This window comes from Oncorhynchus mykiss, chromosome 25 (genome assembly GCF_013265735.2).
Source record: "Oncorhynchus mykiss isolate Arlee chromosome 25, USDA_OmykA_1.1, whole genome shotgun sequence".
Classification (NCBI taxonomy): Eukaryota; Metazoa; Chordata; class Actinopteri; order Salmoniformes; family Salmonidae; genus Oncorhynchus; species Oncorhynchus mykiss.
The window spans coordinates 47,188,597-47,210,923 of record NC_048589.1 but is presented as its reverse complement, the minus strand read 5'-3'; the positions used below and the strand labels follow the sequence as shown (position 1 = coordinate 47,210,923).

General features: G+C 45.9%; 1 protein-coding gene across 4 annotated transcripts in view; it reads right to left on the bottom strand.

Moving 5' to 3' along the window:
- Positions 1 to 22,327, bottom strand: part of nsd2 (nuclear receptor binding SET domain protein 2) — a 71,007-nt gene that overhangs the window by 45,192 nt on the left and 3,488 nt on the right. For 3 of the 4 annotated variants that reach the window (XM_036962378.1, XM_036962377.1, XM_036962379.1), the window contains exons 2-10: positions 20,410 to 21,037; positions 19,937 to 20,168; positions 19,673 to 19,842; positions 14,756 to 15,136; positions 14,452 to 14,599; positions 8,462 to 8,805; positions 8,048 to 8,362; positions 7,323 to 7,449; positions 4,802 to 4,990 (exon numbers count right to left, since the gene is read on the bottom strand). In XM_036962378.1, coding sequence (XP_036818273.1) covers positions 4,802 to 4,990; positions 7,323 to 7,449; positions 8,048 to 8,362; positions 8,462 to 8,805; positions 14,452 to 14,599; positions 14,756 to 15,136; positions 19,673 to 19,842; positions 19,937 to 20,168; positions 20,410 to 21,018 — 2,515 coding nt within the window. In that variant the 5' untranslated portion in view covers positions 21,019 to 21,037. The remainder of the gene's footprint in view (positions 1 to 4,801; positions 4,991 to 7,322; positions 7,450 to 8,047; positions 8,363 to 8,461; positions 8,806 to 14,451; positions 14,600 to 14,755; positions 15,137 to 19,672; positions 19,843 to 19,936; positions 20,169 to 20,409; positions 21,038 to 22,327) is intronic. The other variant, XM_036962380.1, reaches the window with a different exon arrangement.

The window sequence follows — 22,327 nt, the reverse complement described above, 5'->3', positions numbered from 1 at the left end:
ACAATACACTACGATATTAACACACCTGACATCAGCTTACCTACAATACACCATTATATTAACACACCTGTCCAACAATACACTACGATATTAACACACCTGACATCAGCTTACCTACAATACACCACGATATTAACACACCTGACATCAGCTTACCTACAATACACCATTATATTAACACACCTGTCCAACAATACACCACGATATTAACACACCTGACATCAGCTTACCTACAATACACCACGATATTAACACACCTGACATCAGCTTACCTACAATACACCACAATATATGGACACCTGACATCAGCTTACCTACAATACACCACAATATATGGACACCTGACATCAGCTTACCTACAATACACCACAATATATGGACACCTGACATCAGCTTACCTACAATACACCACAATATATGGACACCTGACATCAGCTTACCTACAATACACCACAATATATGGACACCTGACATCAGCTTACCTACAATACACCACGATATTAACACACCTGACATCAGCTTACCTACAATACACCATTATATTAACACACCTGTCCAACAATACACCACGATATTAACACACCTGACATCAGCTTACCTACAATACACCACAATATATGGACACCTGACATCAGCTTACCTACAATACACCACAATATATGGACACCTGACATCAGCTTACCTACAATACACCACGATATTAACACACCTGACATCAGCTTACCTACAATACACCATTATATTAACACACCTGTCCAACAATACACCACGATATTAACACACCTGACATCAGCTTACCTACAATACACCATTATATTAACACACCTGACATCAGCTTACCTACAATACACCACGATATTAACACACCTGACATCAGCTTACCTACAATACACCATTATATTAACACACCTGTCCAACAATACACCACGATATTAACACACCTGACATCAGCTTACCTACAATACACCATTATATTAACACACCTGTCCAACAATACACCACGATATTAACACACCTGACATCAGCTTACCTACAATACACCACGATATTAACACACCTGACATCAGCTTACCTACAATACACCATTATATTAACACACCTGTCCAACAATACACCACGATATTAACACACCTGACATCAGCTTACCTACAATACACCACGATATTAACACACCTGACATCAGCTTACCTACAATACACCACGATATTAACACACCTGACATCAGCTTACCTACAATACACCATTATATTAACACACCTGTCCAACAATACGCCACGATATTAACACACCTGACATCAGCTTACCTACAATACACCACGAAATTAACACACCTGACATCAGCTTACCTACAATACACCATTATATTAACACACCTGTCCAACAATACACCACGATATTAACACACCTGACATCAGCTTACCTACAATACACCACGAAATTAACACACCTGACATCAGCTTACCTACAATACACCATTATATTAACACACCTGTCCAACAATACACCACAATATTAACACACCAGACATCAGCTTACCTACAATACACCATTATATTAACACACCTGTCCAACAATACGCCACGATATTAACACACCTGACATCAGCTTACCTACAATACACCAGGATATTAACACACCTGACATCAGCTTACCTACAATACACCATTATATTAACACACCTGTCCAACAATACGCCACGATATTAACACACCTGACATCAGCTTACCTACAATACACCAGGATATTAACACACTTGACATCAGCTTACCTACAATACACCATTATATTAACACACCTGTCCAACAATACACCACGATATTAACACACCTGACATCAGCTTACCTACAATACACCATTATATTAACACACCTGTCCAACAATACACCACACCACGATATTAACACACCTGTCCAACAATACACCACACCACAATATTAACACACCTGACATCAGCTTACCTACAATACACCACACAACGATATTAACACACCTGCCAAACAATACACCATTCCATAATATTAACACACCTGTCCAACAATACACCACGATATTAATACACCTGTCCTACAATACACCACAATATTAAAACACCTGTCCAACAATATACCACGATATTAACCCACCTGTCCAACAATACCCCACGATATTAACACACCTGACCAATAATACACCATTAACACACCTGACTTACAATACAACATTATATTAACACACCTGACCTATAATACACCATTATATTAACACACCTGACCTATAATACACCATTATATTAACACACCTGACCTACAATACCACACCTGACCTACAATACAACATTATAGTAACACACCTGTCCAACAATACACCACGATATTAACACACCTGTCCAACAATACACCATGATATTAACACACCTGTTCAACAATACCACGACATTAACACACCTGTCCAACAATACACCACAATATTAAAACACCTGTCCTACAATACACAATTATATTAACACACCTGACCTATAATACCACACCTGACCTACAATACAACATTACATTAACACACCTGACCGATAATACACCATTATATTAACACACCTGACCTATAATACCACACCCAACCTACAATACACAATTATATTAACACACCTGACCGATAATACACCATTAACACACCTGACACACCATTATATTAACACACCTGACCAATAATACAGCATTAACACACCTGACCTACAATACAACATTATATTAACACACCTGACCGATAATACACCATTAACACACCTGACCTACAATACACCCTTATATTAACACACCTGACCAATAATACACCATTAACACAGCTGACTTTTTTTTTAACCTTTATTTAACTAGGCAAGTCAGTTAAGAACAAATTCTTATTTTCAATGACGGCCTAGTGGGTTAACTGCCTGTTCAGGGGCAGAACGACAGATTTGTACCTTGTCAGCTCGGGGGTTTGAACTTGCAACCTTCCGGTTACTAGTCCAACGACTAGTCTAACCAATTGGCTACCCTGCCACCCCACACCTGACCTACAATACAACATATTAACACACCTGACCTATAATACACTATTATATGAACACACCTGACCGATAATACACCATTATATTAACACACCTGACCTATCATACACCATTATATTAACACACCTGACCTACAATACACCATTATATTAACACACCTGACCTATATTACACCATTATATTAATACACCTGTCCTATAATACACCATTATATTAACACACCTGACCTATAATACACCATTAACACACCTGACCTATATTACACCATTATATTAACACCACACCTGACCTACAATACAACATTATATTAACACACCTGTCCTATAATACACCATTATATTAACACACCTGACCTACAATACACCATTATATTAACACACCTGACCTATAATACACCATTAACACACCTGACCTACAATACAACATTATATTAACACACCTGTCCTATAATACACCATTATATTAACACACCTGACCTACAATACAACATTATATTAACACACCTGACCTATAATACACCATTAACACACCTGACCTATAATACACCATTAACACACCTGACCTACAATACAACATTATATTAACACACCTGACCGATAATACACCATTATATTAACACACCTGACACCATTATATTAACACACCTGACCTATAATACACCATTATATTAACACACCTGACCTATAATACACAATTAACACACCTGACCTACAATACAACATTATATTAACACACCTGTCCTATAATACACCATTATATTAACACACCTGACCTACAATACACCATTATATTAACACACCTGACCTACAATACACCTGACCGATAATACACCATTATATTAACACACCTGACCTACAATACACCATTATATTAACACACCTGACACCATTATATTAACACACCTGACCTATAATACACCATTATATTAACACACCTGACCTATAATACACCATTAACACACCTGACCTATAATACACCATTAACACATCTGACCTACAATACAACATTATATTAACACACCTGACCGATAATACACCATTATATTAACACACCTGACACCATTATATTAACACACCTGACCTATAATACACCATTATATTAACACACCTGACCTATAATACACCATTAACACACCTGACCTACAATACAACATTATATTAACACACCTGTCCTATAATACACCATTATATTAACACACCTGACCTACAATACACCATTATATTAACACACCTGACCTACAATACACCTGACCGATAATACACCATTATATTAACACACCTGACCAATAATACAACATTATATCAACACACCTGACCTAAAATACACCGGGAGACAAACCTCAGACAACTAGTCAAATGTTCATGTGGTATCTTTAAGCAAAAAGGCCCGAGGGGGTGTGGTATATGGCTAAAATACCACGGCTAAGGGCTGTTCTTATGCACAACGTAATGCGGAGGTGCCTTATTGCTATTATTATTGCTATTATAAACTGGTAACCAAAATTATTAGAGCAGTAAAAATAAATGTTTTGTCATACCCGTGGTATACGGTCTGATATACCACAGCTGTCAGCCAATCAACATTCAGGGCTTGAACCACCCAGTTTATACTTATAAATAAACTCAGGGGAAGGGTTAGCGTTTAGGGTCCCAGTCTGCCTCACCCTGGGTAGCCTTGGGTTTGGAGTTGGGGTTTAGGGGGCAAATATAGGGTACTCATACCCTTGGTAGCCTTGGGTTTGGAGTTGGGGTTTAGGGGGCAAATATAGGGTACTCGTACCCTTGGTAGCCTTGGGTTTGGAGTGGCAGCTGATGCAGGTGTGAAGCGGGCAGTGGAAGCCCTTGTTGTCAAACACAGTGAGGGTATTGTTGCGGACGCAGGCGTCATGGTAGAACATCCCACAGTGCAGCACGTTACAGCGATGCACCTCCCCCTCCGACAGCTTACAGCTGAAACACTGGTGCACCCCTGGAGAGAGACAGAGTCAGGGTTAACACGAGAGAGACGGAGCCAGGGTGAACACTGGAGAGAGACGGAGTCAGGGTGAACACTGGAGAGAGATGGAGCCAGGGTGAACACTGGAGAGAGACAGAGCCAGGGTTAACACGAGAGAGACAGAGCCAGGGTGAACACTGGAGAGAGATGGAGCCAGGATGAACACTGGAGAGAGACAGAGTCAGGGTTAACACTGGAGAGAGACGGAGCCAGGGTTAACACTGGAGAGAGACGGAGTCAGGGTGAACACTGGAGAGAGATGGAGCCAGGGTGAACACTGGAGAGAGACAGAGCCAGGGTGAACACTGGAGAGAGACAGAGCCAGGGTTAACACTGGAGAGAGACGGAGTCAGGGTGAACACTGGAGAGAGACGGAGCCAGGGTTAACACTGGAGAGAGACGGAGTCAGGGTGAACACTGGAGAGAGACGGAGCCAGGGTTAACACTGGAGAGAGACGGAGCCAGGGTGAACACTGGAGAGAGACAGAGCCAGGGTTAACACTGGAGAGAGACGGAGTCAGGGTGAACACTGGAGAGAGACGGAGCCAGGGTGAACACTGGAGAGAGACAGAGCCAGGGTTAACACGCGAGAGACAGAGCCAGGGTGAACACTGGAGAGAGACGGAGCCAGGGTGAACACTGGAGAGAGACGGAGTCACGGTTAACACTGGAGAGAGACGGAGCCAGGGTGAACACTGGAGAGAGACGGAGCCAGGGTTAACACTGGAGAGAGACGGAGCCAGGGTGAACACTGGAGAGAGACGGAGCCAGGGTGAACACTGGAGAGAGACGGAGTCACGGTTAACACTGGAGAGAGACAGAGCCAGGGTGAACACTGGAGAGAGACGGAGCCAGGGTTAACACTGGAGAGAGACGGAGCCAGGGTGAACACTGGAGAGAGACGGAGCCAGGGTGAACACTGGAGAGAGACGGAGCCAGGGTGAACACTGGAGAGAGACGGAGCCAGGGTTAACACTGGAGGGAGACGGAGCCAGGGTGAACACTGGAGAGAGACGGAGCCAGGGTGAACACTGGAGAGAGACGGAGCCAGGGTGAACACTGGAGAGAGACGGAGCCAGGGTGAACACTGGAGAGAGACGGAGCCAGGGTGAACACTGGAGAGAGACGGAGCCAGGGTGAACACTGGAGAGAGACGGAGCCAGGGTGAACACTGGAGAGAGACGGAGCCAGGGTGAACACTGGAGAGAGACGGAGCCAGGGTGAACACTGGAGAGAGACGGAGCCAGGGTGAACACTGGAGAGAGACGGAGCCAGGGTGAACACTGGAGAGAGACGGAGCCAGGGTGAACACTGGAGAGAGACGGAGCCAGGGTTAATACTGGAGAGAAGGAGCCAGGGTGAACACTGGAGAGAGACGGAGCCAGGGTGAACACTGGAGAGTGACGGAGTCAGGGTTAACACTGGAGAGAGACGGAGCCAGGGTGAACACTGGAGAGAGACGGAGCCAGGGTGAACACTGGAGAGTGACGGAGTCAGGGTGAACACTGGAGAGAGACGGAGCCAGGGTGAACACTGGAGAGAGACGGAGCCAGGGTGAACACTGGAGAGAGACGGAGCCAGGGTGAACACTGGAGAGAGACGGAGCCAGGGTGAACACTGGAGAGTGACGGAGTCAGGGTGAACACTGGAGAGAGACGGAGCCAGGGTGAACACTGGAGAGAGACGGAGCCAGGGTGAACACTGGAGAGAGACAGAGTCAGGGTTAACACGAGAGAGACAGAGCCAGGGTGAACACTGGAGAGAGACGGAGCCAGGGTGAACACTGGAGAGAGACGGAGCCAGGGTGAACACTGGAGAGAGACGGAGCCAGGGTGAACACTGGAGAGAGACGGAGCCAGGGTTAACACTGGAGAGAGACGGAGCCAGGGTGAACACTGGAGAGAGACGGAGCCAGGGTTAACACTGGAGAGAGACGGAGCCAGGGTTAACACTGGAGAGAGACGGAGCCAGGGTTAACACTGGAGAGAGACGGAGCCAGGGTGAACACTGGAGAGAGACGGAGCCAGGGTGAACACTGGAGAGAGACGGAGCCAGGGTTAACACTGGAGAGAGACGGAGTCACGGTTAACACTGGAGAGATACAGAGAGATGGGGTTAACCAGTCATTACCTGAGCTGCTACAGACAGGATGACCCTGTTCTTACCTGAGGTGCTACAGACAGGATGACCCTGTTCTTACCTGAGGTGCTACAGACAGGATGACCCTGCTCTTAGCTGAGGTGCTACAGACAGGATGACCCTGCTCTTACCTGAGGTGCTACAGACAGGATGACCCTGCTCTTACCTGAGGTGCAGTCTGGACAAAGCAGCTTGTCCTGTGGTTTCAGGGTGGATCCTAGACAGGAGAGGTGAAAGGACCCACAGCACTGACCCTCACATGGCACCACGTCCTCTCCAGCCTGCTCACACACCTACAAACACACACCGTCAGCAACACATTGAAACTCCCCCCCCCCCCCCCCCCCCCCCCCAGTCCTATTGAAACTCCCCCCCCCCAACCCAGTCCCATTGAAACTCCCCCCCCCAACCCAGTCCCATTGAAACTCCCCCCCCCCAACCCAGTCCCATTGAAACTCCCCCCCCCAACCCAGTCCCATTGAAACTCCCCCCCCCCAACCCAGTCCCATTGAAACTCCCCCCCCCAACCCAGCCCCATTGAAACTCCCCCCCAACCCAGCCCCATTGAAACTCCCCCCAACCCAGCCCCATTGAAACTCCCCCCAACCCAGCACCATTGAAACCCCCCCCAACTCAGCCCCATGTAAACCCCAACCCAGCCCCATTGAAACCCCCCCCCCAACCCAGTGCCATTGAAACTCCCAGTCCCATTGAAACCCCCCCCAACCCAGCCCCATTGAAACTCCCAGTCCCATTGAAACCCCCCCCAACCCAGCCCCATTGAAACTCCACCCAACCCAGCCCCATTGAAACCCCCCCCCCAACCCAGCCCCATTGAAACCCCCCCCAACCCAGCCGCAGGAGATGAGTGGAGACATTCTAGAGTCTCACCTGACAGACAGATTCCTTCTTGGGGCCTCCTCCATTTGCCTTCTTGGCCCCGCTGGCCTGGTCTATGCTGTCACTGGGGGACTCTGGACGCTCCTCACTGAAAGAGCCCTCTGGCTCAGGACTGGCTGCTGCTCGCTTCCTCTTCTTGGCCTGGGAAGCTGCTGATTGGATGGCCAAGTCCTGCCTCTTCCTGATTGGCTTAATCTTCTCTGGTTCTTTCTCTGGTGATTTAGACCTAGTGAATCCTTTAACGTGTGTCTCAGTTTTCTTTCTGTTTCTCTTCTTCGTGGGGGCGGAAGACTCTGCTGCCACAGCCTGGGGTTCGAGTTAGGAGAGGAAGATCAGACTCATCCTCACAGGGACATCTAAAGGCAACATACCAGGAATAAACAGTGCCACTAATTTCTAACTCACCTTCTGTTTGTCACCTACTCTAGGTTTCTTTTTGGGCTGTTGGTCCTTCTCCTCGGTCTCCTTTAGAGCTCGTTTACCGGGCTGTTGGTCCATCTCCTCTGACTCCATTAGAGCTCGTTTACCGGGCTGTTGGTCCATCTCCTCGGTCTCCTTTAGAGCTCGTTCACCGGGCTGTTGGTCCATCTCCTCGGTCTCCTTTAGAGCTCGTTCACCGGGCTGTTGGTCCTTGTCCTCGGTCTCCTTTAGAGCTTGTTTACCGGGCTGTAGGTCCTTCTCCTCGGTCTCCTTTAGAGCTCGTTCACCGGGCTGTTGACCAGGCTGCTGCTTCTGACATTCCTTCCTACCTGCAAACAGAGACAGGAGATGATAGGGGTGTGCCAAGTCGTTGGACAAAATGAGTATCTACAATGAGTATCTACATCTACATTTGTTTGCAGCGAGAACGTGCAGGGAGGTATTGTGCGAACATGTACTTAAGCATATTAAAAACACTTCTTCCCAATCACAAGTATCATCCGATTATCAACTGTCAATTTACAGATACGATTACGAGTATGGCCATGTCGGCATACCCCTAGGAGGAGGTTATGAAACAACAATTGATTTAGGGATAAATTCATCGTTAGCACTTTGGTAGGAGCATCGTTAAATCTCCCCAAGTGGGTTTCCCAAAACCAGCATTACTTAAGTTGCACTTCAAAAAGCTCATTATTTATTAAAGCAAAGAAAACAGCAATGATGCTTTTTGACATTTATACACAGATCTCTGCTAAACATAGAATCAAGATGGTTAACGACCACCGACATCTTCAGAATGAAGTTGACTACAAATAATAATCATTTGATGGGTGCTTATATTTGTCTTATTTCACACGTGAATTGGAAAGACGTTTTTTGCATATCCCAACTCCTGAAGAAATTTGCTATTGGCCCATAAGACCCATAAACTTCAACAGATAAAGCCCAACATAATGCTCTCAATGGTGCATCGCTGCCTGGTACAGCAACCACATGGCTCTTCAGAGGATGGTGCCCAACAGAATGCTCTCAATGGTGCATCACTGCCTGGTACAGCAACCACATGGCTCTTTAGAGGGTGGTGCCCAACAGAATGCTCTCAATGGTGCGGCGCTGCCTGGTACAGCAACCACATGGTTCTTCAGAGGGTGGTGCCCAACGCATCAATATGGGCATGCTGCCTGCCCTCCAGGATATTTACAGCACTGCTAATCTCCACCCGGCACAGCCAGAAGAGGACTGGCCACCCCACATAGCCTGGTTCCTCTCTAGGTTTCTTCCTAGGTTTTGGCCTTTCTAGGGAGTTTTTCCTAGCCACCGTGCTTCTACACCTGCATTGCTTGCTGTTTGGGGTTTTAGGCTGGGTTTCTGTACAGCACTTTGAGATATCAGCTGATGTACGAAGGGCTATATAAATACATTTGATTTGATATTTTAGGACCTCAGTCATAATTCATATTTCATCAACTTCAAAATCAAATGGTGTCACATGCTCCGAATACATCAGTAGTAGACCTTACCGCGACATGCTTTTACTGACGAGCCGCGACATGCTTACTGACGAGCCGCGACATGCTTACTGACGAGCCGCGACATGCTTACTGACGAGCCGCGACATGCTTACTGACGAGCCGCGACATGCTTACTGACGAGCCGCGACATGCTTACTGACGAGCCGCGACATGCTTACTGACGAGCCGCGACATGCTTACTGACGAGCCGCGACATGCTTACTGACGAGCCGCGACATGCTTACTGACGAGCCGCGACATGCTTACTGACGAGCCCTTTTTCAACAAAGCAGAGTTGAAAAGTAAGAAAATTAGCTAAATAATAAAAAGGAAATTGTAACAATAAAATAGCAATAAGGAGACTATATAGAAGGAGTACCGATACAGAGTCAATAGTGAGGGTTACCAGGTAGCTGAGGTAATAAACTCAGCTAAAAAAGAAACGTCCCTTTTTCAGGACACTGTCTTTCAAAGATAATTTGTAAAAATCCAAATAAAACTTCACAGATCTTCATTGTAAAGGATTTAAACACTGTTTCCCATGCTTGTTCAATGAACCATAAACAATTAATGAACATGCACCTGTGGAACGATCGTTAAGGCACTAACAGCTTAGGCAATTAAAGTCAGTTATGAAAACTTAGGACACTAAAGAGGTCTTTCTACTGACTCTGAAAAACACCAAAAGAAAGGTGCCCAGGGTCCCTGCCCATCTGCGTGAACGTGCCTTGGGCATGCTGCAAGGAGGCATGAGGACTGCAGATGTGACCTGGGCAATAAATTGCAATGTTCGTACTGTGAGACGCCTAAGACAGCGCTACAGGGAGACAGGATGGACAGCTGATCGTCCTAGCAGTGGCAGACCACGTATAACAAAACCTGCCCAGGATCGGTACATCACATCTGCGGGACAGGAACAGGATGGCAACAACAACTGCCTGAGTTACACCAGGAACACACAACCCCTCCATCAGTGCTCAGACTCTCAGCCTATTGCGGACAGAGGTCCTCACCAGACATCACCGGCAACAACATCGCCTATGGGCACAAACCCACCGTCGCTGGAACAGACAGGACTGGCAAAAAGTGCTCTTTACTGACGAGTTGTGGTTTTGTCTCACCAGCGGTGATGGTCGGATTCGTGTTTATCGTCGAAGGAATGAGCGTTACACCGAGGCCTGTACTCTGGAGCGGGATCGATTTGGAGGTGGAGAGTCCATCATGGTCTGGGGAGCTGTGTCACAACATCATCGGACTGAGCTTGTTGTCATTGCAGGCAATCTCATCGCTATGCATTACAGGGAAGACATCCTCCTCCCTCATGTGGTATCCTTCCTGCAGGATCATCCTGACATGACCCTCCAGCATGACAATGCCACCAGCCATACTCCTCGTTCTGTGGGTGATTTCCTGCAAGACAGTAATATCAGTGTCCTGTCATGACCAGCGAAGAGCCCAGATCTCAATCCCATTGAGCACGTCTGGGACCTGTTGGATCAAAGGGTGAGGGCTAGGGCCATTCCCCCCAGAAATGTCCAGGAACCTTGGTGGAAGAGTGGGGTAACATCTCACAGTACGGATCTGGTGCTGTCCGTGAGGTGGAGATGCACTGCAGTACTTAATGCAGCTGGTGGCCACACCAGATACTGACTGTTACTTTGATTTTGACCCCCCTTTGTTCAGGGACACATTATTCCATTTCTGTTAGTCACATGTCTGTGGAACTTATTCAGTTTATGTCTCAGTTCTTGAATCTTATGTTCATATAAATATTTACACATGTTAAGTTTGTTGAAAATAAACACAGTTGACAGTGAGGGGACGTTTCTTTTTTTCTGAGTTTATGTACATGTAGGTAGGGGTAAAAGTGACCAGGCAATCAGGATAGATAATATAACAAGTCACAGCAGCGTATGTCAAGAGTGTAAAAGTGTGTATGTCTGAGCGTGTGTGTGTGGCATCAATGTGTTTGTGTTTGTGTGTGCATAGAGCCGGTGCCAAAGACCAGGATAGGGCCTTAGCGACGTGTGCGGACCAGGATAGGGCCTTAGCGACGTGTGCGGACCAGGATAGGGCCTTAGCGACGTGTGCGGACCAGGATAGGGCCTTAGCGAATTAACAGCATTATTAACAAGGCAGGTACTAGGCCCTAGTTTCTACCTTCTTAATTAACAGCATTATTAACAAGGCAGGTCCTACAGGCCCTGGTTTTGTCGCACCTTGACTACTGTTCAGTCGTGTGGTCAGGTGCCACAAAGAGGGACTTAGGAAAATTGCAGTTGGCTCAGAACAGGGCAGCACAGCTGGCCCTTAAAAGTATACAGGGAGCTAGCATTAATGATGTGAATGTCAATCTCTCATGGCTCAAAGTGGAAGAGATATTGACATCATCACTACTTGTTTTTGTAAGAAGTGTTGACAAGCTGAATGTACCGATATGTCTGTTTAAATTACTAGCACACAGCTCGGACACCCATACATACCCCACAAGACATGCCACCAGAGTAGAGGTCGACTGATTAATCAGCATGGCCGATTAATTAGGGTAGATTTCAAGTTTTCATAACAATCGGTAATCTGCTTTTCTGGACGCCGATTACATTGCAATCCACGAGGAGACAGCGTGGCAGGCTGACCACCTGTTACGCGAGTGCAGCATCAAACAGACCTTGTGGCTGCAAGAAGCCAAGGTAAGTTGCTAGCTAGCATTAAACTTATCTTATAAAAAAACATCAACCTTCACATATTCACGAGTTAACCTAGTAATTTCATCAGCCATGTGTAGTTAACTAGCTTGTTCTGTTAGTTAACCTAACTAGCCTGTAGTCCTATAATAACTACAACCTAAAACTTCTTACCTGGGAATATTGAAGACTCATGTTAAAAGGAACCACCAGCTTTCATATGTTCTCATGTTCTGAGCAAGGAACTGAAACGTTAGCTTTCTTACATGGCACATATTGCACTTTTACTTTCTTCTCCAACACGTTGTTTTTTCATTATTTAAATCAAATTGAACATGTTTAATTTTTTATTTGAGATTAAATTGTTTTTACGTATTATATTAAGTTAAAATAAGTGTTCATTGTTCACTCAGTATTGTTGTAATTGTCATGTAATACATACATACAGTTGAAGTCGGAAGTTTACATACACCTTAGCCAAATACATTTAAACTCAGTTTTTCACAATTCCTGACATTTAATCCTAGTAACATTCCCTGTCTTAGGTCAGTTAGGATCACCACTTTATTTCAAGAATGTAAAATGTCAGAATAATAGTTGAGAGAATGATTTATTTCAGCTTTAATTTCTTTCATCACAATCCCAGTGGGTCAGAGGTTTACATAAACTCAATTAGTATTTGGTAGCATTAAAATTGTTTAACTTGGGTTAAACATTTCGGATAGCATTCCACAAGCTTTCCACAATAAGTTGGGTGAATTGTGGCCCATTCCTCCAGACAGAGCTGGTGTAACTGAGTCAGGTTTGTAGGCCTCCTTGCTCGCACACGCTTTTTCAGTTCTGCCCACACATTGTCTATAAGATTGAGATCAGGGCTTTGTGATGGCCACTCCAATACCTTGACTTTGTTGTCCTTAAGCCATTTTGCCACAACTTTGGAAGTATGCTTGGGGTCATTGTCCATTTGGAAGACCCATTTGCCAAAACATGTTATTGTTAAATCTCATAGCTCCTGAGAGAGGCAAAGGCAACAGTCTGGTTTCAGTCACTGATAAGGTAGGACAGCTGTGGATTGGGAGGAGTGACGAATTCGTCCCGAGGTCAGGTGAGATGAAGTTTGAAGGAACAGTCCTATGACACACACATATACTTCCACGCCCATAGGTTCTAGCAGGAGGCGGGGCCATGACTACACCAGTGAGAGGAACCAATTAAGTTCCTGACTAGCAGAGATGTATTGCCTGTCTAGATGTACAGGGAGTTGACTCCTCCTAGTATGCGGGTATAAGGATATGTGCATGTATAAACATGTCTTTGTCTTTAAAGCTGTTTGACCCAGTGGGTGAATCAACTTGGTTTGAGCTTTTCCTAGTCATCCGTTTGAGTTTTTACTCTGTTTGTTGAGAACCCAACAAGAGGCCCTATGGAAATAATGGACCGAGTTGATATCAACAACAGCCCACCTTCCTTTAGCTGTTCTTTAATCAAATCAATTTTTATATAAACAGCACATTTCAGACATGGAATGCAACGCAATGTGCTTCACAGGAAAAAATCAAAAATAAAATCTGAAATATTTATTACACACCAAACAGATGTAAACAAAAGAATTACAAAACCTGAACGACAAAAAATAGGAAGTGTTTTAGTATTGGAACCTTCTTAGCTAGAGGAGGAAAACACACATTTGCTGACAACTCTAGTTTCAATAAGCTAAATAATACCTATAAACTGACCACAGAGAAACAGAGGACATGTTGATATGACCCTAACTTACCTATCGCTGTGGGTGCAGGTGACGGAGTTTCTGGAATGTGTGTAGTCACAATAACCACTTTGGATCTCTTCTTCTCAGTTCTCAGTGTGGACCTCTTCTGGCTCTGAGATTCAAGTAGTTCAGTCTCTGAGGTGGTGGAGAGGCCATCCTACAAACACGGTACTTCAAAACTTAGGACAACAAAGATCAGCAGAAACACCCGAAAACACAATTTTATACCTGTCAATACATTGGTCTGTAAATAACATACTACATAGACCATAAACATTGAGGTAAGAAGCAGTATATGCTAGTTATTCCAGACCTGAAACGGCATCTGTGTTGGTCCTTTAGGGGAGACCACCATGTTATCTTTCTTTTTCTGTGTAAAAGTAGTCTGCTTCCGTTTCCCATCTGTTTTTCTGGGGCCTCCTCTCTTCTTCCCCAGGGAAGTGCTGCTGTCTGCCTGGGGGTTGGCAGGGCTGGGGGGCAGGGGGATCCGCCTGGATGGTACAGGATATTGGCCAGGCTCAGCAGGGTAAAGCTTAGCCAGCACGCGGGGGTTGAGGTGTGGTCCGTCACTATCGTGGGTAAAGGTGTACTTGACCAGGCGTTCCTCCAGGGCCAGGCTGGCAGCCTCCTTGGCCTGAGTGATGCCCACCACCCACTGGGCATGGAGCTTACGAGGAACGGACGGAGTGGTACTCTGGGGATAGAGGACAGTAGAGCTCAGATTGACAGTAGAGCTCTGAATTACTAGTGGAAGATAGTTAATGTTAGGGCTGGACAAAATATCTAAATAATTTGAATTAATGTTTTAGCGCAATGTTCCAAACACCTGTATCATAAGAATCAAGTGTTCTACTTCGTTATCAAGCAAATGTATTACCATCAGAAAGAATTGACCCCTTGACTTTTTCCACATCTAGTTACAGCCTTATACTAACATGGATTAAATACATGTTGTCCGGCAGAAATCTAGACACAATACCACAAAATGACAACGCAAAAACAGGTTTTTAGAAATGTTAGCGAATGTATTAAAAATAATACAGAAATACCTTATTTACATAAGTATTCCCTTTGCTATGCGACTCAATATTGAGCTCAGGTGGCTTAGTTTTTGCTCGGACATGCACTGTCAACTGTGGAACATTACATTGACAGGTGTGTGCCTTCCCAAATCATGTCCAATCAATTGAATTTACCACAGGTGGACTCCAAACAAGTTGTAGAAACATCTCAAGGATGACCAATGGAATCAGGATGCACCTGAGCTCAATTTCGAGACTCATAGCAAAGGGTCTGAATACTTACGCAGATAAGGAAAAAAAATGTTTTTATATGAATTTGGAAAACTTTGCACTCAGGCGTGGCGGGAAGCCAAAGTCATTCCGCTACCCATGCGTGGTAAAGCAGCCTTTATTGGTTCTAACATTAGACCAATCAGCTTGCTGTCAACTCTTAGCTAACTGTTGGGAAAGAAATTGTGTTTTATCAAATATAATGCTGTTTCTCTGTAAACAAATTAACAACAGACGTTCAGCATGCTTCTAGAGAAGGGCACTCAACATGTACTGCACTGACACAAATGACTGATTGGTTGAAAGAAATTGATAAGAAGAAGATTGTGGGAGCTGTACTGTTAGATTTCAGTGCAGCCTTTTTATATTATTGACCATAACCTGTTGTTGAAAAAACATGTGTGTTATGGCTTTTCAACCTCTGCCATATCGTGGATTCAGAGCTATCTAATAGAAAGAGGGTTTTCTTTAATGGAAGCTTTTCTAATGTCAAACATGTAATGCGTGGTGCACCGCAGGGCAGCTCTCTAGGCCCTCTACTCTTTTCTATTGTTACCCATGACCTGCCACTGGCATTAAACAAAGCATGTGTGTACATGTATGCAGATGATTGAATCATTTACACATCAGCAACCACAGCCAATGAAGTCACTGAAACCCTTAACAAAGAGTTGCAGTCTGTTTTGGAATGGGTGGCCAGTAATAAACTGGTCCTGAACCTCTAAAACGAACAGCAATATATTTGGTAGAAATCTTCCCTAAGTTCTAGACCTCAGCTGAATCTGGTCATGAATTCTATGGCTGTTGAACAAGTTGAGGAGACTAAATTACTCGGTGTTGCCTTAGATTGTAAACTGTCATGGTCAAAACATATAGATTCAATGGTTGTAAATATGGGAAGTGGTCTGGCCGTAATAAAGAGATGCTCTGCTTTTTTGACACCACACTCCAAAGTCCTGCAGTCTCTAGTTTTACCTCATCTTGATTATTGTCCAGTCGTGTGGTCCAGTTCTGTAGGAAAGACCTAGTTAAGCTGCAGCTGGCCCCATAACAGAGAGGCACGTCTTGCTCTTCATTGTAATCAGAGGGATGATATTAATACTATGCATGTCAGTCTGTCTTGGCTAAGAGTTGAGGAAATACTGACCACGTCACTTGTTTTTATAAGAAACATTATGTTGGAAATTCCAAATTGTTTGCATAGTCAACTTACACACAGCACTGACCCCACCAGACTGACCCCACCAGACTGACCCCACCAGACATGCCACCAGGGCATGCTACCTTTTCAGTAACCGGGTCCAGAACAAATTCAAGGAAACGTACAGTACTATACAGAGCCATGAGTGCATGGAACTCCCTTCTAATATGGCGCAGGTGAACAGCAAACCTGGTTTCAAAAGACAAACACCTCAAGGCACAACGCCTCTCCCCCATGTGACCTACTTGTGTGTGTATGAACTGACATGTATGTGGAACTGATAGATGCACACGCACACTACATGGTCCTGTTTTTAAATGGAAATGGTAAAGTCTTTTGTCTGTAATGTATTTTTCGTTATGTGTCAGACCCCAGTGAGTCTAGCTGTCCCAATTGGTGTGGACTAATGGAGACCCCAGTGAGACTAGCTGTCCCAATTGGTGTTGACTAACGGAGACCCCAGTGAGACTAGCTGTCCCCATTGGTGTTGACTAACGGAGACCCCAGTAAGACTAGCTGTCCCAATTGGTGTGGACTAACGGAGACCCCAGTGAGACTAGCTGTCTCAATTGGTGTTGACTGATGGAGACCCCAGTGAGACTAGCTGTCCCAATTGGTGTGGACTAACGGAGACTCCAGTGAGACTAGCTGTCCCAATTGGTGTGGACTAACGGAGACCCCAGTGAGACTAGCTGTCCCAATTGGTGTTGACTGATGGAGACCCCAGTGAGTCTAGCTGTCCCCATTGGTGTTGACTAACGGAGACCCCAGTAAGACTAGCTGTCCCAATTGGTGTGGACTAACGGAGACCCCAGTGAGACTAGCTGTCCCAATTGGTGTTGACTGATGGAGACCCCAGTGAGACTAGCTGTCCCAATTGGTGTGGACTAACGGAGACCCCAGTGAGTCTAGCTGTCCCAATTGGTGTGGACTAACGGAGACCCCAGTGAGACTAGTTGTCCCCATTGGTGTTGACTAATGGAGACCCCAGTGAGACTAGCTGTCCCCATTGGTGTTGACTAATGGAGACCCCAGTGAGACTAGCTGTCCCAATTGGTGTGGACTAACGGAGACCCCAGTGAGTCTAGCTGTCCCCATTGGTGTTGACTAACGGAGACCCCAGTGAGACTAGCTGTCCCCTTTGGTGTTGACTAATGGAGACCCCAGTGAGTCTAGCTGTCCCCATTGGTGTTGACTAATGGAGACCCCAGTGAGTCTAGCTGTCCCCATTGGTGTTGACTAATGGAGACCCCAGTGAGTCTAGCTGTCCCAATTGGTGTTGACTGATGGAGACCCCAGTGAGTCTAGCTGTCCCAATTGGTGTTGACTAATGGAGACCCCAGTGAGACTAGCTGTCCCCATTGGTGTTGACTAATGGAGACCCCAGTGAGACTAGCTGTCCCCATTGGTGTTGACTAACAGAGACCCCAGTAAGACTAGCTGTCCCCATTGGTGTTGACTAACGGAGACCCCAGTAAGACTAGCTGTCCCAATTGGTGTTGACTGATGGAGACCCCAGTGAGACTAGCTGTCCCAATTGGTGTGGACTAACGGAGACCCCAGTGAGTCTAGCTGTCCCAATTGGTGTGGACTAACGGAGACCCCAGTGAGACTAGTTGTCCCCATTGGTGTTGACTAATGGAGACCCCAGTGAGACTAGCTGTCCCCATTGGTGTTGACTGATGGAGACCCCAGTGAGACTAGCTGTCCCAATTGGTGTGGACTAACGGAGACCCCAGTGAGTCTAGCTGTCCCCATTGGTGTTGACTAATGGAGACCCCAGTGAGTCTAGCTGTCCCCTTTGGTGTGGACTAATGGAGACCCCAGTGAGACTAGCTGTCCCCATTGGTGTTGACTAACGGAGACCCCAGTGAGACTAGCTGTCCCCTTTGGTGTTGACTAATGGAGACCCCAGTGAGTCTAGCTGTCCCCATTGGTGTTGACTAATGGAGACCCCAGTGAGTCTAGCTGTCCCCATTGGTGTTGACTAATGGAGACCCCAGTGAGTCTAGCTGTCCCAATTGGTGTTGACTGATGGAGACCCCAGTGAGTCTAGCTGTCCCAATTGGTGTTGACTAATGGAGACCCCAGTGAGACTAGCTGTCCCCATTGGTGTTGACTAATGGAGACCCCAGTGAGACTAGCTGTCCCCATTGGTGTTGACTAACAGAGACCCCAGTAAGACTAGCTGTCCCCATTGGTGTTGACTAACGGAGACCCCAGTAAGACTAGCTGTCCCCATTGGTGTTGACTAACGGAGACCCCAGTGAGACTAGCTGTCCCAATTGGTGTTGACTAATGGAGACCCCACTGAGTCTAGCTGTCCCCATTGGTGTTGACTAATGGAGACCCCAGTGAGTCTAGCTGTCCCCATTGGTGTGGACTAATGGAGACCCCAGTGAGTCTAGCTGTCCCCATTGGTTTGGACTAATGGACTAACGGAGACCCCAGTGAGACTAGCTGTCCCCATTGGTGTTGACTAATGGAGACCCCATGAGACTAGCTGTCCCCATTGGTGTGGACTAATGGAGACCCCAGTGAGTCTAGCTGTCCCCATTGGTTTGGACTAATGGAGACCCCAGTGAGACTAGCTGTCCCCATTGGTGTGGACTAATGGAGACTCCAGTGAGTCTAGCTGTCCCCATTGGTTTGGACTAATGGACTAATGGAGACCCCAGTGAGACTAGCTGTTCCCATTGGTGTTAACTAATGGGGATCCAAATAAATCACATCTGACCTTCCCCTGGACGACCCGGGAGGAAGGTTGTATGTCGCCATGGCAGAGCTCGACATATTGCTCCTCCCCCCTGAATGACACCATGTTCTTCTCAAAGATGTAGCCTCTCTCCAGGGTGTCTCCAAAATACTGGACGTGGTACATGACTCCAGCTGTCCGGCTGTTAATTGCTGAGGAAATAAAAGGAGCAAAACCATATCAGAACCTGGAAGATCAGTGTGTGTCTGTAGTACAACACTGCATTGTGTTTGAGGTGTGTAGTACCTTTGTGTTTGAGGTGTGTGTTGAGTTCTGGATCAGTGGACACCATGCAGGGCCACCAGGGATAACCTGGCACCTTGGTCCACACCACATCACCCACGGAGAACCCTACATGGACAGGGATAGACTGCTCCTCCAGGCTCTCCTCCTCCAGGCTCTCTTCCTCCTCCTCCAGGCTCTCTTCCTCCTCCTCCAGGCTCTCTTCCTCCTCCACCAGAGTACTGGCCTGCTGGATCTGAGAGAAACCACAACACGCGGTCAGAACCAAAACAACGCTGGAAATCAGGAGGACTCTCAGAAACAAGGACTCACAAGGAGTGTAAGATGAAGTTGATCTACTGTTCATCTTGATAGAGCAACAAGAAGACTTTCTATAATCCAAAGTGTTAAGGCAGATAAAGATACAGTTCATGTTCTCTTTTATGGTCTACTACAGAATAACATTGTATTGAACTAGAGAAGTGGAGCTCCCCCACCTGTTGTGGGGCAGCAGTGCCCTCTGGCTGACTGGCAGCAGACACCTCCACAGGAACAGGGTTAGAGGCAGAGCTGTGTTTGAGTTTAATGGGTCTTCTCTTTCTCCTCCCCTCCTTGCTGGCAAGAGCCACGAAGCCCTCAGTATCCACAGGCAGGTTGGGCCCCTCTCCACAGCACGGCTTGGTGATCTTCAGTTTAATCTCGGGGGAGGTGGCCTTCCTCTGGGGGCTGGGGTGGGAGGGGGGGGCCTCAGCACCCTTCAGGGTGGGGGGCTCAGGGTGGCACAGCTTGGGCAGCTTGTCCTGGTCGCCGTTCAGCATGAGGGACGTCAGGTCCTTCAGCCTCTCGTGCCTGTGGTTGTTATGGTTATGACCATGGGCAGCCATGTTGTTTAGAACACTGTCCTGGAGCGTCACGGCCAACTGGGCAGCTGCCTTGTCCATCAGCAGGGTCGGGTCCGCCCCCAGATCACCCCCACCCCGACCCATCCTCCCCCCCAGGGGTTCAGACAGCTGATTCATGCTGACTGGGTTGAGGGCCTCTGGCATCGAGGGCAGAGACTGCCCCATACTGGTACTGTCCATCCCAGACCGTCCCTTACTGTCCATCCCATCCAACCTCACTCAGCTACAGCACAGAGGGGGAAGGAGAGAAATAATGAATTACTCCTTATGGTCCAAAGCACAAGGACCTTAAATAAAAACTTCCACTTTAAGTCAGTTTCGATCTGTCTAATTATTAAATTAAACTTAATGTTGTCATTCTATTAACTAGACTATCAAAATAATATTTACATCTACTCTTCGAAATGGAAATACACACAGGTGTGTGACTGAATTTATACCAATGGTTCCAACCGGTGTGCTGCTTGAGGAACTCTCAGGTGTGCTGCAAAACTTTTCCTAATCTTGACTAATTTTTTGAACCCTCACTTATAAACATGTGAAGTTGACTTGGGAGCACTAGAGTTGGTCAGATAACACATTCAATGGTTACACATGGTTCCATCTGTATAGTTGGTTCCAGTCCAGTGTGCTCAGGCTGTTGTTATCACCTGAGGGGTGCGCATCACCAGCAAAGTCATTTGTATCATTTTACTTTTGTCTATAAAAACAGTTATCACAACTAAGTCTGATAGGGTTTAGTAATTTATTTGTTAATATATGGCTCTGGGCTTAGCTATACCACAGCCTCTGCTCTAGAAACAAACAGTGGCTTCGTGTCCATGGTTGCACCTTTTCAATACAGAAAACCACTCCTCTGTAGCCCAAACTGTTCAAAACTAAAACATATTTTACCACAGCTACATTTTTTTTTCTGATTTAGATTCGCTCTTAAAAGGTGTACACACAAATGAACCATCATGGGTAAGGAACTAAGAAAATATTTCAAATAAATCCTTTTTAACTAGACAAGACAGTTATGAACAAATTCTTATTTACAATGACGGCCTACTCTGGCCAAATCCAGACGACGCTGGGCCAATTGTTACGCCGCCTGGATTCGAACCAGGTACTATAGTGACGCCTCTTGCGATGAGATGCAGCGGTATAAGGCAATGCACCACTTGGAGCCCAAGATAAGCAATAAAAAATATTTGTTAGAGAAAACAGATGATTACCAATAAATACATGGAGAGATGGAGGTCATTATCAATAAATACACAGAGAAATTGTAGGAGTGCCACAGAATTGTAAATCACATCAAGGTGTTCCACGGTTCAGAAAAAGTTGGGAACCACTGGTCTAGAAGATATCACATTGTCTACATTAAAATGTTGATGAACCTGTTTTATTTGGTTCATACACTGTGTAGTAGCACAATATTTTGAAAAGCCAGAGGGCATTGTTAATCGACTCAAAATAGGAATTTTCAAACAAAGACTGCAGAATGACAATACCGAGAAAGTCAAAACAA